General features: G+C 39.2%; 2 protein-coding genes across 2 annotated transcripts in view; one reads left to right on the top strand and one right to left on the bottom strand.

Annotated features, from left to right (window-relative positions):
- The window catches only part of sntb1 (syntrophin, basic 1), a 34547-nt gene extending 25035 nt beyond the window's left edge, over positions 1 to 9512 (bottom strand). Inside the window, exon 1 of the mRNA XM_063879906.1 lies at positions 8788 to 9512. Coding sequence (XP_063735976.1) covers positions 8788 to 9334 — 547 coding nt within the window. The 5' untranslated portion in view covers positions 9335 to 9512. The remainder of the gene's footprint in view (positions 1 to 8787) is intronic.
- A 3365-nt stretch (positions 9513 to 12877) lies between these two features.
- Positions 12878 to 14556, top strand: LOC134861421 (E3 ubiquitin-protein ligase TRIM47-like). The gene is made up of 2 exons (XM_063878623.1): positions 12878 to 12950; positions 13115 to 14556. The coding sequence occupies exon 2, from the start codon at positions 13117 to 13119 to the stop codon at positions 14389 to 14391; it is 1275 nt and encodes a 424-aa protein (XP_063734693.1). The 5' UTR covers positions 12878 to 12950; positions 13115 to 13116; the 3' UTR covers positions 14392 to 14556.
- Positions 14557 to 17388: the final 2832 nt, after the last annotated feature.

Here is a 17388-nt window from a genome sequence, read left to right on the forward strand (position 1 = left end):
AATGAAAATGATCATTACTTCTATTGCTAATGAGGAATGAGATGAGCAGTTAATCAATGGCCAAACAGGTTAGTCTCTGTGATTTACAGTCCGCTTTATAACCTGACTAACTTGAAAACACTCAATCAATCAAATGCAGCTATTACACAAACATGTTCAGTGGTTGATTTGTCTTCAGTTAACCTTTACGATGACATTTTGAAATGTACACTCATGGATCAGCAGCATCACTGTGCCCAGAAATAAAGCTGTAACAGTTTCCAGTGGAGGGGAAAATAAATGGGGTGGAGTAGGTGTGATCATCACAGTGGAAGTGTGTGAATGTGTGTGCGCTCCCATGGGTGGTGTTTCTATTCCATTACAGCGGCAACACGGCCAGCTCTGCACAATAACCTCAATAGCACAATAACAACTTGGAGAGGAAAGGCTCCATACCGTTTGAAAACAGCAGTTACATAAATCAAACCAAAAGATCCAAATGAAGGGCTGCCATCACCCATCTGTCGGATTAAGGTTTCCATTTTTCTGACTCATACTTAAGAAAAAGTAAGAGCATGCCCATACAGATGCAACTCAATCTTTTTTAGTATGACTCTTAGTCTCCACTGAGTGTAGAAACAGTAGCTTGCTGTTTCAGTAGTTGTGATTTAGATGTCTCAATGTATGTATGACCAGAGAACAGCTGTTTAACCAACCAGTAAAAGGCTACTTCAATTTATGCTGTTTTGAAACAAATCAATAAAAACATTTATTATTAAAACTGTGATCAACTCTATTCACTAACACATTTTCCAAATGACGCAGTTTTTCTTCAGAAGTGTTCAGATGTGTCGTCAACACACATTCAGAATCAACACACATACACTTGTTCAGTCGCATTCCTCGACATGTGTGTTTCAGCAGCAACAACACCCTCCCACAAACACACGCCGAAACACAAACATGCACAAATCCACACAGAAACTGCACTCCTCATTGTGTCTTTTTTTACATAATGGTGCTTAACCATATGCTTATAAAAGGGGATTTTTTATGGTGAGGAGGTGTATAAAAGAAAAAAAAGAAACCTCCTCTTATTGAGCCTGTGGAAGAGAAAGTACAAGGTTGTAAAAACTGGAATAAGAACAGAGCAGGGCAAAGAGGCAGAAAAAGGGAAAAGACTCTTCTCATTGCAGAATGAGAGATTTTACTCTGTCGGCACTGAGCAGGGAGCTGGATCCTGTGGCAACACAAAAGACCTTTACAAATCCACCCTCAAGATATCTTTTCGTAAGATTTGGACCAACATATCAAAGAGTTAAAATATCGCCTTAACTGAACAATGAACAGTAACTTGGGTGGAGGCCCTTTTTATAGTAGGAATTTGACCAAGAAATGTTAAATGTGCGTGGTCGCTGACAATGAACTCTGAACTTCATATCAAACAATTACTAACTCTCAGCCAGCACTGAACTTTTAAACAAGCAGAAGAAGAGATGTTAGCAATTATTGCTAACACGTAATATTTTAGAAGGGATATGGTAAAGGTGACCTAATACATATTTGGACTGAATTCTGCACACAGAAAGATGGAAATACAGTTGATGTTTACTCTATACATTATATGTGAAATCTCCATTACAGAAGACAATAACATGGATATTAATGGTCAAATAATCTCTCTACTAGGAGAAACAACTCAAATCCCATTTTCTCAAATAGTGCAGAGGCTTTGTGCATTATTTATTAAGTGTATTATTTGTACGGTAAAGCATTACCTTGTGTTACATTATACTTTTTAGTAGATGCTTTTATAAAAGTATAGCATAACTACAAATGTTTGTAGGGTTTTGTTCACAGCTACATCTGTGTAGCTGTTTTCCCACTCAGAGATACATTGTTTAAAAGTCAAAAAGAATTTCAAGTGGTTAACCTGCCACTGTTTTCATTGTAATTTGCGCTGTGATGTAAGAGAGGAAACTTTATTATCATCAATCTTTTAACCAGTGAGTGGTGCGTTTCACGTTTCATTATTTCCATAAATGGATACATACACACAGAAAAGTGAGAACAGATGCTTTACAGAACATGTTCATCTATTTTAAAACAGTCAGTGAAACTGCATAACAGAATTCTTCTTATGGGTCACTTTTAATCACCCTTTTAAATCTTTTTTTAAGCATAAAAGTCACACAATGCTAACACCTGGAGGGGAAAGACGTTTTTGTCTTCATCCGACAGGAAAAAACAGATGAGTTTTAACTCCCTTGACTCATCTTTTGTTTTGGCTGTACAAACATTTGCAGCGGAATTAATCATTTAATGTATTACCTTCACCACAACAATCACTACTGCAATGCCACTGTTGTTATTATTATCAGCATCATCCGCTCGAGTCAGATCCCAAAGTAGCAATGGAGATGGTAGATTCTCTAATGACATACAATACTTAAGACAGCTGGTAGACACATCAAATCTCTCTTTCCTAATCTGTCCCCACACACACACACACACACACACACACACACACACACACACACACACACACACACACACACACACACACACACACACACACACACACACACACACACACACACACACACACACACACACACACACACACACACACACACACACACACACACACACACACACACACACACACACGTATTGAGTGTAGCATTAGTCTAGACTACACATAAACCGTCACAAGCTCCTAACCACACAGTTTGCATCACACACTGCTGACAACAGCACATACACACTCATTCAGACACCCATCTAGATATCACCCCAACAGGGGAGTTTACAGGACACTGACTAATTTCCTGTCAGCCAAATTGTAGTAGATGTTCTTAATTGGTTTTTTTTCTTCATTTCTTCTGCTTTCAAATAATGTCTTTTTGGACTTCATGCTTACAAATAATGCAATCTTATGCTGAATGAAATAGATTTAACTTGTGTAGCTACTGCCAGTTTCAGCCTGGATTGTTTTCTCCCACTATACCCCATCATATTCATCCATTCTGACAAAAAGCCATCTCAATTATTTATATATGGGGTCCTGTAGTTGACACTAGTTGACAGTAGGCTGAATAATTCCCCCCAACATTGGGTACTCTTAGTGTAACTATCATTTAGTTTTCTCCACCATAGATGTGAGAGGGGTATAGGAAATATGAGCAAACTATGAAATGTTAAAGGTTTGGGGGACTGTGTCTTTTTACTTAGCCTTTCCAAAGCCAAAACCCAACAGAAAAGGTATATGGAATTTATTAAACTGTTGTTTGCGTCTGAATAATATGTACACATTGTTACATTTTAATGGTAAACCCACCATCAGTAAAGCTGTAAATTGCAAGAGTGGACATATTGCCAGGGCCAACAAGAACAAAGCAGGGCATAGCTTATGGTAAGTGTCAATTCTATCAGCTTTAGCGTTTGCATAAGATAGCCTTGGCTACTGTTAAAGAAAACTGCAGAATACTTTTTTCACAGCTTGAATAAAAATAATATGCTGAGTATTTTCAATCCCTCTGGCTATAGTTGACCTGTTCTACTCTGAGGTTAGTTCTAACCTATTTACAGCAAGTCAACCATGGGCATTAAGGCTTTGTTCAGCTTACACGCAACTCAATGAATGATACTAAATGCATAATCTGACCCTCCTTGTGTGGGGTAGACATCATCTACATCTCATTCTGGGTCTTAAACAGACTGTAATCAAAATGTGTAAAGAGCTTTACATACGAGACCATCCAGTTTTAATTATACAAAAGTGAATTGAGTTACGCAATTCTCCAAAGGAAGTGTTCTCATCTCTTTTTATCCCATAAAATTGTTCTTTGTTCTGAGGGAAAAGATAAACTTAACACCCCCATGGTTCGACTGAATTTTCAATCAGCATTGCAAACAAAAACAATAATGAAAAACAATGCAAGGCGAGAAGTTGAGGAGAGTAATCATGGAAGAGCAAATTGGGGATTGAGAAATGCTAAAGAACAGACCAGGGACAGCTGTGAACATTAAGAGAATCTATTTGCGACTGCGTCTTACAGCCACTACAGACACCAGTTACGTTCCTTCATTTCTGCACCGGGGACTCATTAAGTTATTACCACCGGCAGGTAAAGGGGCAAGGGCTCCTGATGTTTTCATCAAGGGCATCTCATAGGCTGTCTATTGGGCATTCATTTTGGGAGAGAAATAAAGTGACGGCAGGACATGTTGACTAAGAACATTGGGTCTTTTTTACATGTCCTTTTAAGAGAGAAGTTCAAATTTTGCATTTTTGCTCTCCTCCACGAGAACGTCTCACTTAAGACAGTTTTCGATTATCGACAGGTCGAAACTTCTGCTGTGAAAGTAGCCAACAAGGAAAAAAGCTGGGCATATTGTCTGTAACAAAAATATGCTTTAAACATTGGCTGCAACTCTTTACATTTCTAAAAATGGAAACAAGTGTGAAGAGGGGGTTCAGACACTGTTTTACAGTTCAGCAAGCACTTTGTTTTTCAGCACGGTGTGCAGCCTGGTGCTGTTATGCTCTAGGACCAGATTGTGTGGTCTATTTGTAATACAACCTCCTACCAATAGCATGTATCATAGGCCTTTTTCCCATTCATTTTGAGTTTTCATAGTAGCAAAAAGCACAGGTGTTATTGATAACATTCATGATTGCTCCTTCAATATAAACTGACCAAGTAATGGTGCCCGGATTAGGCAGTGCTCCAGGTAAACCTTGTTAGTTTACCTAGCAATCTCCAGTGTGACTCTGAAATTGCAAGTACAAACCTGTGAGTGTATTATTTATTGTTTACCTATGATGAATAATTGATAGCATATTTGTGAACAACCAATCTTCCACTGGACCTCCATAATAGCACTGACTGCAGTTCCTTGGCGCTTTTTGGAAAAGCTGCAGAAGAACACTGATTGATCCCTAAAGGGTATTTCACTTTCGACTTATCAGGCTGCATGCTGAGAAACAGAACAGAGCCTGCAGAGAGCCAGCGTCTCAGGAGACACTTTAACAAAGCGGATGCTCTCTGACATTGGGGCCTGAACTGTGGTCCTCAGTTTTTGGCCACTGGGTCAATCTATTGGCCTAACATAGCCTGAAGGAGTGAGAAATTGCTGCCTATTCTAGCTGAATTTGTGATTCATTTTTTAAAACAAGTTTCCAGTATGGCTTGCCAAATCTATGATTAAAATCACAAACACACACACACAAGCTCTCTTACTATCTCACAGTTGAATTAGATGTTTCCTTCTCATACCTTTTCTACCATTTCTATCCAACAGTCTTCTCTCAGAATCTCTTAAAAGCTGCTTTATACTCAGGCATAGAATCGAATATATCTCCCACTTGTAGTTGTTTTTTAATTTGGAATTAGAGTTAACATGTTGGCTTACAAGTTAAACACATTTTATCCCCCTTAAGATCCCACTTGAAAACACTTTGAAGTCATTTGTATTCTTCCTCTATGCTTCACTGCTTTGCCAAATGCAAATTCTCTGTGTTAAATTGCAGTTGTAGTGAACTGTTTTCTCCTTGTTACCCTTAAGTTAACCCTGGCTGTCATCTTAATATCAGACTGTTAGCCTCCATCGTTAGCTCCCCTTCTGTTCAGTCTCTTTCTATCTCTTTCCCTCACAGCACTTTGCCCATTAAATTCACATTTCACCCCCTACTCCCCTCCACATCTCCCTCTCTCTCTTCCTTCCTTCTTGCCTGCTTCTTTCCCTCTCTCCTCCTGTCTTATCTCAGTAAGTTTTCAGCTGGGATCTGCTTTTTCCTCTGCAGTGTAGCCCCTTATGTCCCCCTGGGAAGAATCATCACCATCCTTGTGTGTGTCAGTGTGATAGTGTGCATGTGTGTGTGTGCGAGTGTAAGAGACACTTTGTTCTTACCATCTTGGGTCCAAAAGTGCACACAGGAACAGGAATACAAATCTTAGAGCTGGGCACTTGTGTGTAACATTATCCAGTGTGTGAATGCTTTTATATTTTTGTGCTGGAATACTTGAGTGTATGTACTGTGTGTGTGTGTGTGTGTGTGTGTGTGTGTGTGTGTGTGTGTGTATATATATATATATATATATATATATATATATACAGTGGTATGCAAAAGTTTGGGCACCCCTCTGAGATTTCATGACAATTTGCTTTTCCTTTATAATAGAAGATCACAGCAACAACATTTGTTTTCCTACAAAGATGTAGACGTTTTAGTGTTTTCCAGACCAAAATTCTTAGGGTAGCATTACATAGTTTTATTATAATAAAATAAAATGCAAAAAATGGGATGTGCAAAAGTTTGGGCACCCTTATAAATAGCATTCATTTCAACACCTGTACGGATTTATAGCTGACAGGTTGCTGCACAAAATTGCTTTGATTAGCTCATTAGACCTTCAATTACAAAGACAGGTGGAACCAATCATGAAAAAGGCTATTTAACATAGGTAATAGCTGGCTGTGCCTGGCCTAGGTTCTTTCTTAGGGAGTGGCAAGATGGGGACCTCAAAACAACTCTCCACTGACCTGAAAGCTAAGATAATCCAACATTATAAATTAGGAGAAGGGTACAAAAAATTATCTGACAGGTTTAAACTGTCTGTCTCCACAGTCAGAAACGTAGTTGTGAAATGGAAGGCCACAGGAACAGTCCGTGTGAAGGAAAGATGTGGTAGGCCGACAAAAATAGGGGAAAGGCACAGGCGAAGGATGGTGAAAATGGTCACAGAGAAGCCACAGACCACCTCCAGAGAACTACAACAACATCTGGCTGCTGATGGTGTAGTTGTTCACCGTTCCACAATCCAGCGTACTTTGCACCAGGAAGAGCTCATTGGAAGGGTGATGTGCAAAAAGCCTTTCCTGAGTGTTAATCACAAGAAGAGTCGCATGAGGTATGCAAAAGCACATCTGGACAAGCCAGAAGCATTTTGGAACAAAATACTGTGGTCAGATGAGACCAAGATTGAGTTATTTGGTCATAACATGAACAGGTATGCATGGCGAAAAAAACACACTGCATTCAATGAAAAGAACTTGTTGCCCACTGTAAAATTTGGTGGAGGATCTATCATGTTATGGGGCTGTGTGGCTAGCACAGGTACTGGAAAACTTGTTAAAGTTGAGGGCCACATGAATTCCTTACAGTACCAGGAGATTCTTGACAAGAATGTTCTAGAGTCAGTCACAAAGTTGAAGCTACGCCGGGGTTGGATTTTTCAGCAGGACAATGATCCTAAGCACCGATCAAAATCCACCAAGGAATTCATGCAGAAGCACAGGTACAATGTTCTGGAATGGCCATCCCAGTCCCCAGACCTTAACATCATTGAAAATGTATGGATTTATTTGAAGAAGGCTGTCCATGCACGGAGGCCAAGAAACCTGACTGAACTGGAGACGTTTTGTGTGGAAGAATGGGCCAAAATACCACCTGCCAGGCTTAAGGGACTTGTCTGTGGCTACAGGAGGCGTCTACAGGCCGTTATTGCAGCAAAAGGAGGCAATACTAAATATTAATGGAATTATTTCTTAGGGGTGCCCAAATTTATGCACATGCCTATTTTTGTTTGAATGCACATAAACATGTTTCTGTTTGACCAATAAAAGTTATTTCACTACTGAGATGTTTCTGTTACCATAAGGTATAACATATGTTAAAATGAAGTTGCTGCTTCAAAAGCTCAGCAAGTGACAAACTGATGCAGTGGTTTTCCTAAGGGGTGCCCAAACTTTTGCATACCAATGTATATATATGTGTGTGTGTGTGTGTGTGTGTGTGTGTGTGTGTGTGTGTGTGTGTGTGTGTGTGTGTGTGTGTGTGTAGAGGGTAACATTGTGTTCATGCCTCAGGGTGGACAGTGCCTGCAATTATCCCCATTTTATCTTTACTTTGGCTAAAAACTTCACAAAACTAACTTGGCTGCAAAGTTTGTGTCACTGAGTTGAAAGCAAGTGTATTTGTGTGTGTGTGGGAATGTCGTATAGAATTAATAAAGTAGTTCCCACTGTTCTGCTGATGATCAAATACATACATAAAAGTTTAACGTTAATTTCCCATCGTGGGAGATTGTTTGCCGCCTACAAAGTGAGGTATTGTTAATGAAAAATACAAACAAATGTTGATTAGATGAAATATGGATAATGAAGGCTGGTCTCATAACCACCTGCTATCTTTACTCTTGCTACCAACCAGCACCTCATTTCTTTAATAGAAAATAAATAACATACTACAGCAGAGGTTTTAATTCCCATGCTTCAACATTTAGAGCCCTGCTGCTTTCCATTCTGTTCCTCTTGTGATTTCCATCTGGGATACTGAGTGATTGCAATCAACTGGAAGGTAGAATTGTCATGAGGACCACTGACTGGTCTGCTGGAAAACATGCATGAACCAGTCCAACACCAGTAGAGGAAATAGTAAGACATGAGGGATGTACAAATCTCACAGGACCCCTATCTGCAAGACTAGGTTCCAATGCATGTTTAGGAGCTCCCTTAGGGATCTTTGAATGACACTATATTGGTTCTCCATTATAACCTCTGAAAAAGCTGAAATTATCTGTGTGTGTGTGCTGTACAATCATTCACTAACATCAGTACACACACTCACATATCGTTCTTCCTAAAATAAGACCTTATCTTGTGGGAGTCCAATGCAATGCATGACATGAATTGGGGAATGAGGTATAAAAAAGTTTGTATTCCAATGCACTGTCTCTGATTCACATAAAGTATGTGTTTTACATTATTTCTGCCATCAACTCATAGTCTCAGCTTGCCTACCTTCCAGTGTCACCTCTTTCCCGGCCCGTTTCAGCGCCTGCACAGCCTCGTCGTGGGTCGAGTCCCGCAGATTCATGCCGTTCACGGACAGGATGGCGTCCCCCACGTACAGAGCCTGGGTCTGATCCGCTGCAAGCCCCTTGAATATCTTACTGATGAGAATGGGCATTTTATTTTCCTTCCCGCCCTTGATGCTGATCCCAAGTCCCCCTATCTCCTGCTTTGTCAGCTTGACGCACCGCTTTCTGTTAGCGATCGCCTCGGGCACCCGCTCCGGGAGGTCCGTGAATGCAGTGCGCACAGTTTGGGGGCCGTTGTTGGAGTTGGTGTTATTGTTGTCCAGGTATGATCCGTTGGTAACACCGTTGGAATTAACATTGTCGTCCCCGTTGTCGTTAACGCAGCCCTCCTCGCAGCTTAACGTAAGCGCTTCCTCGTTCAAATTGACCAAAACTTTGTGCCACTGCTCCCGTACCAAAACCTCAACAAATCCACTTTTTTGCACTCCGGAGGCACCTGAAACTCCCGTCGCTATTACCACCGCCATCTTTGGAGCATTTCTTTAAAATGACATGTGATTTGGTCCCAAGCACGCTCTCACACATTAACTTCGACTCTGTCTCCCTCACACCCAGCGTGGACTTTGCCCCTCTGAAGTTTTCTGCGGGACTTGTTAGGAGTTCCGACCAACCAGCCCGAGCCCTTTCGGAGCAAGCTGCCTGCCGCTCCGCCTGCTAAAGATCCTATCAGCTGGGTGGAGTTTGCTCCCCCCGCAGTCAGCCGATCCCGTCTCCAGACCCTGCATGCACAAAATGTGTTAGTAATTTCCCTACAACATTTGAGACTTGACAGTTGTTGAACACGAATACTACAAATTCACAAAAAGCATTAATTTCACATTTGTACGCTTATAAGGTTAACAACAAGTACATACTTGAGAGTTATACATAGGGTATGTATACCGACTTTTAAATAGAAATGAACGTCTATTTCGTGAATAAAACCTGAGCCGGTGAGTGATGTAGCTGAACAAGTAACAGTATGACATTTCCATTATGAAAGCTTATATATATTTTTTAAAAATCTTTAAATAAATCAACAAATCTAAAATATGAATATAAACTGAGTAGCCTATCCAGTCTTACAATTCCCAGTGAGACCCACTTTGCTGAGCGCGTTCACGTTGCAGACGTGAGACCGGTTACGTGCGTAAAGGAATATGCGCCTGTGCCTGTTATGATGTTTCAAAGAAAAAATTGAAAAATAGCGTTTTGTTTGGAAGATCTGTCAAGGAGAGACCGCCCCCTGATAATTTGCTTTCCAACTCCACATTTTAAATTATTATTGTTAATGCCACACGAAGGACACCCGCATGCACTGTCAATCTTGTAGGATTGTGAGAGTACAAATTAGGTAACTCCTACCGTGAGAGTCCAACCAGGGTTATCACTACAATGCCTGTTGACGCTATGTGACGATGACCCTGGATCAAGATCTGTGAGTGACTGACAGGTTTATAGGAGATGGAGACAAAAGTTACAGATGATGCTGCTATGGGGGGGCATGATAGTTGGATGCTTTTAGTAACAAACCGTGTCACATTGACCTATTATCAATGTACCTACGACACCTACTGGTGGCACTTGAAATGCCTGTGAGGGTGAAACTGTCCTGGGACAACAGTCACATTTAAAGGAAGATACACAGGATCATTTGTAACAAGTGCAATCACAATAATGACAACCACATTAAAATATATAAAGGCTCTGAGATTTTAATTTAGTTGTATTTATTTTTGCACATATTTCTGCGTTAATGAGGATCAGTCATTTGTGTCACTTTTATTATTTGAGTCATTTTGCTGTGAGTATTGTTTTATTTGTCATGCAAAGACCAATATCTTCTCCTGGTGCATACAGTAAAAGATAATTCTATTTTACTATGCAACCATAGCCCACATATGTCTTGAGATTTGACACACTTTACAAGATATTATAAAGCATTATAGTTTCTCATAAACAGTTTTTATTTTATTTATCAAGATGCTTAGGTAAACACATTTATTTGGAGTTAATAGGCTGTGTTAAAAAATAAATGATGTACAGCAAAGCTTCTTGATATGTTCTCTAAAGTAAAAGGACTCATAGTTTCTATTCTTAAGGATGCATGTGTGCAATTATTCAAATATTTTATTAATTTGTACATATTTAAAATGCAAACATGTAAATACGCTTCTTTATTGCCCACCCTTTATACTACAATGTATCTTTGCTACTGAGCTGCACCAACAGAGGATTTATTTTGAGAAAGAGTCTGAAACATAAGAATACTCTGGCTTAATGAGGTGTAGGAACTACAATTGATTTTTACTTTTATATGGAAATTAGCTGTAGGATAACATGTACGTTCTTTGTTGTGGTAATGACCTTCAAAGCAAACAAACAAACAAACAAAGAATGCAAATCTCATTAAAGGTGATGGTATTTAAAGGATTGTTAATGAACCTTTTTTTATTCCTCAGGCAGTGCTAGACTACACTCTTGATTATTTCAATACAACAGGGAGCAGCTGCAGAGAGTCATGCTTACACACAAATTCAGAATCACACATGGGGGTTTGTACTGTCGGTCTATTAATTGGCTTGCTGGAACAATTCAAATGGTAGAGTGATTTGCTCAATAGCACTGCAACCTATACAGGAGACATCAGTATTATTTCTGCATTGTTTAAGGTGATGTTAACTTGTTTGCAGTTTTCACCCCATTAATTCCTTACTCTCTCCTCTCACCCTCTTTTATATTTATATATACATTGAAATTGTACTCAAGTACACTATACTTGAGAATATGTACTCAACCACCTCTTATTTTTTCATAGTGAGCCTTGAATCAAAGAGCTACTTGCATGGAAGGCAGTTTCATTATGAATTCCACATTCTTTACTGGCTGAACAACATTACTAAAATACACAAAGCTATTACACTGAAGATTAATTATATCAGTGAAAACAAGCCATAGCTTTTTTTATTGTTAAAGCTACTGTAAATAAAGCAATTCACAAATGACAACACACAATGTTTTGGTGGAATGAACATGAGACATTACAATAGTTATATCATCAGGCAAAGAGGAATGACTCACAACACTTCCTGTTTTACATGTATAGATTTGAATCTCACAGTAGGACTTCAGGACTCTGCAGGCTTGGCAGCGACCGGGTCATGCTGCTGCTGCTGCTGGCATCGTAAAACGTCCTTTTTCTGAAAAAAAACTATGAGTATAGTGAGGTTTCGGTCACTGCTTTCCTGACGTTAGAGACAGTATGCACATTAAGTAAAGACAGGCCTTGAAGAAAACATCAGGGCACAGGAAATGCTCTTTAAACAGAAAAGCTGCTAGTTAAGGGCAGGAGAGATGATGATCATCTTTTGTTATTTTGTATACTTCTCTATTAGTTTACAACCTATAGGGGTTTCACATTATACAATTTTACCATTGTAACTATAACACAAACATGACACATTCCTGTTAAAGTAAGTATAATCTTAGAATATATCCTTTTTCGGTTAATGCAACATAGTCACAAAAGTAATCAGATTAAGTTATTGATTTATGAAGTGAGATTCAGAGTTAGTTACTTTTCTTCAGAAATTGAACAACAGTTTCACTGAAGAGAGAATATCTGTGTAATGAATCATGTGAATTCAGTGGCCAGGAATTATAACTCTTTTCAAGTTAACCCTTGAAAAGTTGAATTTTTCCAAACTATTTCTCACCAGCTGACTTGATCCACAGTAAAAAAAAACAATTTTAAGTGTTTGAGTTAACCATCAGTGATCATTGGGATTTGAGTTGTTATTGTGTTGGTTAAGTGTAATCACTGTGGTCACCCTGTGACCCACAAGAGACTGACGTGGGACGATGAGGTAGTTATAAAGTGTTTCTTAAGAGCTTAATAAGCAAAAGTAAAGCAAAAAAAAGAAATCACATCTCATGTCATGCCATTAAGGGGTTAATGTCATGTATGAAGAGCAGATAGGTGGAGTAATAGAGTCAGAGGAGGAGGAGCACCATTGCATCATTTATAGAGAAATGAAACTTAACAACTGGTAAACACAGTTCAGCTAGTCCAAAGACAGACAGCAGAGCAGATCTTGCAAAAAGGTGAAGTATAACTGCTCTTTTCATGTACTTAATCCTTTTCTGAGTATTCTTTGCTATCAATAGGGAACTTTGCACCTGTTGCTCCTTAAATGGTTCACAGCAGTTCAACTTAGGTGTCAAAACTAAGGGTGTTTCTTAACTTGAATTTGTCTCCTCTCCATTAGATATGGCCACGGCCTGCAAATTCCTTACTGAGGATCAGTTCCAGTGCTCCATCTGTCTGGATGTTTTTGCAGAGCCTATCACTATTCCATGTGGACACAACTTCTGCAAGGCCTGTCTCACCAGGCATTGGGAGGGCAAAGAGCTGTGTAAGTGTCCACTGTGCAACGAGAAGTACACCAAAGGTCTCAAACTTCGTGTCAACACTGGATTCAGGGAGGTCGTGGAACATTTCAAGGAACTTCAAGCAAAAGCTGACCGTGATTGCCCTGTGAAGCCAGGAGAGGTGCCATGTGACTGCTGCCCTGATGACAATCAGTCCAAAGCCTCTAAAACCTGTTTGGTGTGCTTGACATCTTTTTGCGAGACACACCTAGAGCCTCATTTTAGAGTTGCAGCTTTAAAGAGGCACAAACTGACTAATCCTGTGCATAACTTGGAGGACCAAATATGCAAAATACACAACAGGATGCTTGAGCGCTTCTGCAGGAATGACCAGACATGTATCTGTGTCCTCTGTACAGAACACAGCGCTCACGATACAGTCCGTTTAGAGGAAGCATATGTAGACAAGAGGGCTCAGATACGGAGGAAGAAGAAGGTGGAAGTGCAGGAAAAGAAGCACAAGCGTGGAAAGAGAGCTCAGAACAACAAGAACAACCAGAGTAAAGGCAAAGCTAAGGCTATGACAAACACTGCAGTGATACATAACGTGCAAGATCCTCAGATGTGGTGGATTCAAGACCACCAAGTAAACAGTTTTGGCAGAGTTTTTCTGAACAGGGTCCTTCCAGAATGGAGATGCTACCATGAGGTTCAGGCTGAATGGAGCTCCAGCGTGGATCCAGCGGTGGAGGGAGAGTCGATGCAAGGGATAAAGGTATTCATACCTAACCCAAAGGATGGAAACTGGGTCATAAGGGCGGGATATCCGACCAACTATAATACTCTACAGGGAGTACCAGTCCACGTCTTCTGGATGACAATACATAGGAAAGTTATTGTGTATGTAGACTATGACCAAGGATTGGTGACCTTCTGTCCAGCAGACCCTATGATGTTGGAACCTCTCACTTTTTCCAACTGCAATTTCCATGAGAGGATTTATCTATTCTGCAGTCATACATCAAGTGAGAACTGGGTACAGAGGCTGCAACAGCAGGTTGAGAGGATTAACGAATGGTCACAAAATCCACATAACAAGAATTTCCTTTGTATTTTCTTTTTCTTTGCAGCTGTTTTGATTTTTTGTATGTTACCAAATCATGACATTGGATAAAGATAAAATGTTTCTGCTAGAATGTTATGAAGGGTTACAACCAGCATCTCCCTCCAGTCACAAACTCATCTTTCACATATTCAAAGGTAAAAAAAGGTTTGTATTCAGTGATTTTGTAAATGACAATGAAGTTTTAATAAAATATTTGTAATGCTTGTTTTGTCATTTGGTGTTAAAGTGTCAGTTTTTAATATGTGTACACATAACACATACTGGTATTGTTACTTGAAATCAAAAATAAGAAAAAAAAGTTAAATAAATATAAATCATTTATAGCTTTTCAGTATCAGTGCTGTCTAAAGTGTTGAATGGAGCCTGACTTCACATGTATTATCCCTGTAGTAAAGATGGTGACTTTATTCACGTTCACCACTAGAGGGAACAATCTACTTATTCTTTATACATACTCACCCCATTTAATTAAGATGAAACATGTCAATATAGACAGAACTGCTATTTTATCTGGACTACTACACTTTAAGTGCTAATTAGTTTCTCTGTATTTTCTTAATATCTCAATATCCTGGCACAGTCATTATGCACATGCTTGCATGCTTAAAATATTATAATATTGAGCTCAAGGATATGGACATGTTTAAATCTGCTCTAAAAGATATCAACTGGACTGATCTTTTGTCCATTGAGGACATAGAAAATAGCTCCAACCTTTTCTTAATCACTGTTAGTAATATAATATCCTCCTATAGTAGACGAATGCCACACAGACCAAGACAAAAATATACTCTACCTTGGCTAAATGAGGTTCTCTGGATCAAATGAAAGACCGAGATTCCTCACTAAAGACTGCTCGTGAGTCGGGTCTTAAAAGTGACTGGTATAACTATACATCTTTCCGAAATAGAGTAGTAAGAAACATAAAGAAAGCCAAAGCTGGTTTCTATATGAAAGTACTTGATGATGCAAAGGGAAATGGGAAATTATCAGGAAGAATCTCAATAAATTAATTGGAAAAGACACTCAACATTGCGTAAAGGCACTTGAACTCAAATTGAATGGAATCATAACCATAGAAGATGACAGTATAGCTAGCAATTTAAACATTTTTTTTATCCAATCCGTTGAGTAATTGGCACAGAATTGTAACATTAGTAACATAGTGAGCATTCCTATTGATAATGATAAACCAATTTTTAGAATTGCAGAAAACAGTGCACTAGAGGTGGAGAACACCATAAACTCCTTAAGAAATTCAAAAGCTAAAGATGCTTATGGCCTTGATTCAACATTTTTTAAAATTCATATACAGCCATTAATTCAGCATATCACCCACTTAATTAACTTATCAATAACACAAGGCATTTCCCCAGTTCCTGGAAGACAGCTGTGGTAACCCCCATCTTCAAGGCTGGAGATCAAACACTGGTGGAGAACTACAGACCCATTAGTATCCTACCTCATCTTAACAAAGGCCAAACACCACTGCACCCAATGCAGTTTGGCTTTCGAAGTAACCACTCCACAGAAACAGCCAACTGCTTTCTCATTGAGAATATAAAAATGAAACTAGATAAAGGGGGCATTGTGGGTGCATTATTTTTAGACTTAAAGAAGGCCTTTGACACTGTCAATCATGAAGTTCTTTTGTCAAAACGTTCTTACTTTAATTTCTCTGGGGATACCATCAAGTGGATGAAATCATATTTAACTGACAGAAAGCAAAGTACATGCATAAATAACACTCGGTCTACATACCTAAGCTGTAAAATAGGTGTCCCTTAAGGATCTATACTGGGCCCTCTTTTGTTCAGTCTATACATCAATGACCTGCCCACAGTCTGTCCATCAGTGCACATACAAATGTATGCAGATGACACTGTCCTCTATGTGCATGCTAAAAATAAACAACAAGCTGCACACCAACTGACTGAAGCCATGGGCCATGTATCCAACTGGCTAACCAATTCATGCTTACGCCTGAACATAAGCAAAACTGTTTGTATGTATTTTTCAAAACAATCTACTGTGTCTCATACCCCTGCTGTCCTAGTTAAACAAGAGAAGGCCAGAGTGGTGCCTGACTTCAAATATTTAGGAATCATCCTAGACTCACAACTCTCATTTCAAAAGCATACAAAAAAGGTGGCCAATACTGTCAAATTTAACCTTGCAAATTTTAGGCACCTAAGACCATACCTGCCAATGAAGGCTGCAATGCTCTTCTCTCACTTTTCTTACTGCTTAACTAGCTGGTCGCAAGCTAATAAAACAACTTTGCAACCAATTGAATCTCTCTATAAGCAAGCACTAAAAACACTGGACCGTAAGTTAAATAGTTATCACCATTGTCTTATAGTGAAAAAGCATACTTTGTTTAACTTTGAAAACTTTATACAATTCTCTGGTGCTTGTCTTATCTTTAAGATACTTCATGGGCTTGCTCCACCCCTACTGCACCAATTCATAAAACAGAAAGATAGTGTCAATAGAGTAACCAGATCAACCGCCAGAGGGGACGATGAATTAAGGGAGTGTAACAGCCTTACAACTTTCAAAAGCAAACTCAAATTTTGGATTAGGGAACATCATATCTGTAACCACATACCAAATGCTTAAAGCCATGTAATGTTATTCTTCTCTTTCCATCCTTTCTTTATTCATACTGTAACCTACTGTATACTGTCATTTTTATGTGGAGGGTGTAGTGAGAGGCGTGCATTGTCTGTGTCTGTTTGAGGGTGTGTTTATATCTTTTTAATTATTGTTTTATTTGTTATCATTTTATGTATTTTTATATCTTAGGGTGCCTTTTAAGATCTGGCTAGGGACAACAGATGGAAATTAGCATAGCAGCTAACTCTGGCTTATTTACAGCAATTTGTCTGTTAATCAATGAGCACTGTCCCTACCAACTAAATAAATAAAGAAAATTCCGGTAATGGCGGATGGCTGAACAGGTGGCGAGACCCAACTCTCCAACCAATTCCATTCTCTTACCCAATACTAACCAGTTAGGGAATCTTAAAAAAGCCACATTTG

Source organism: Eleginops maclovinus, chromosome 3, assembly GCF_036324505.1.
Source record: "Eleginops maclovinus isolate JMC-PN-2008 ecotype Puerto Natales chromosome 3, JC_Emac_rtc_rv5, whole genome shotgun sequence".
Lineage (NCBI taxonomy): Eukaryota > Metazoa > Chordata > Actinopteri > Perciformes > Eleginopidae > Eleginops > Eleginops maclovinus.

Excerpts from the sequence above, each read along its gene's own strand:
- LOC134861421 (XM_063878623.1), top strand. The coding sequence starts at position 13,117 with ATGGCCACGGCCTGCAAATTCCTTACTGAGGATCAGTTCCAGTGCTCC.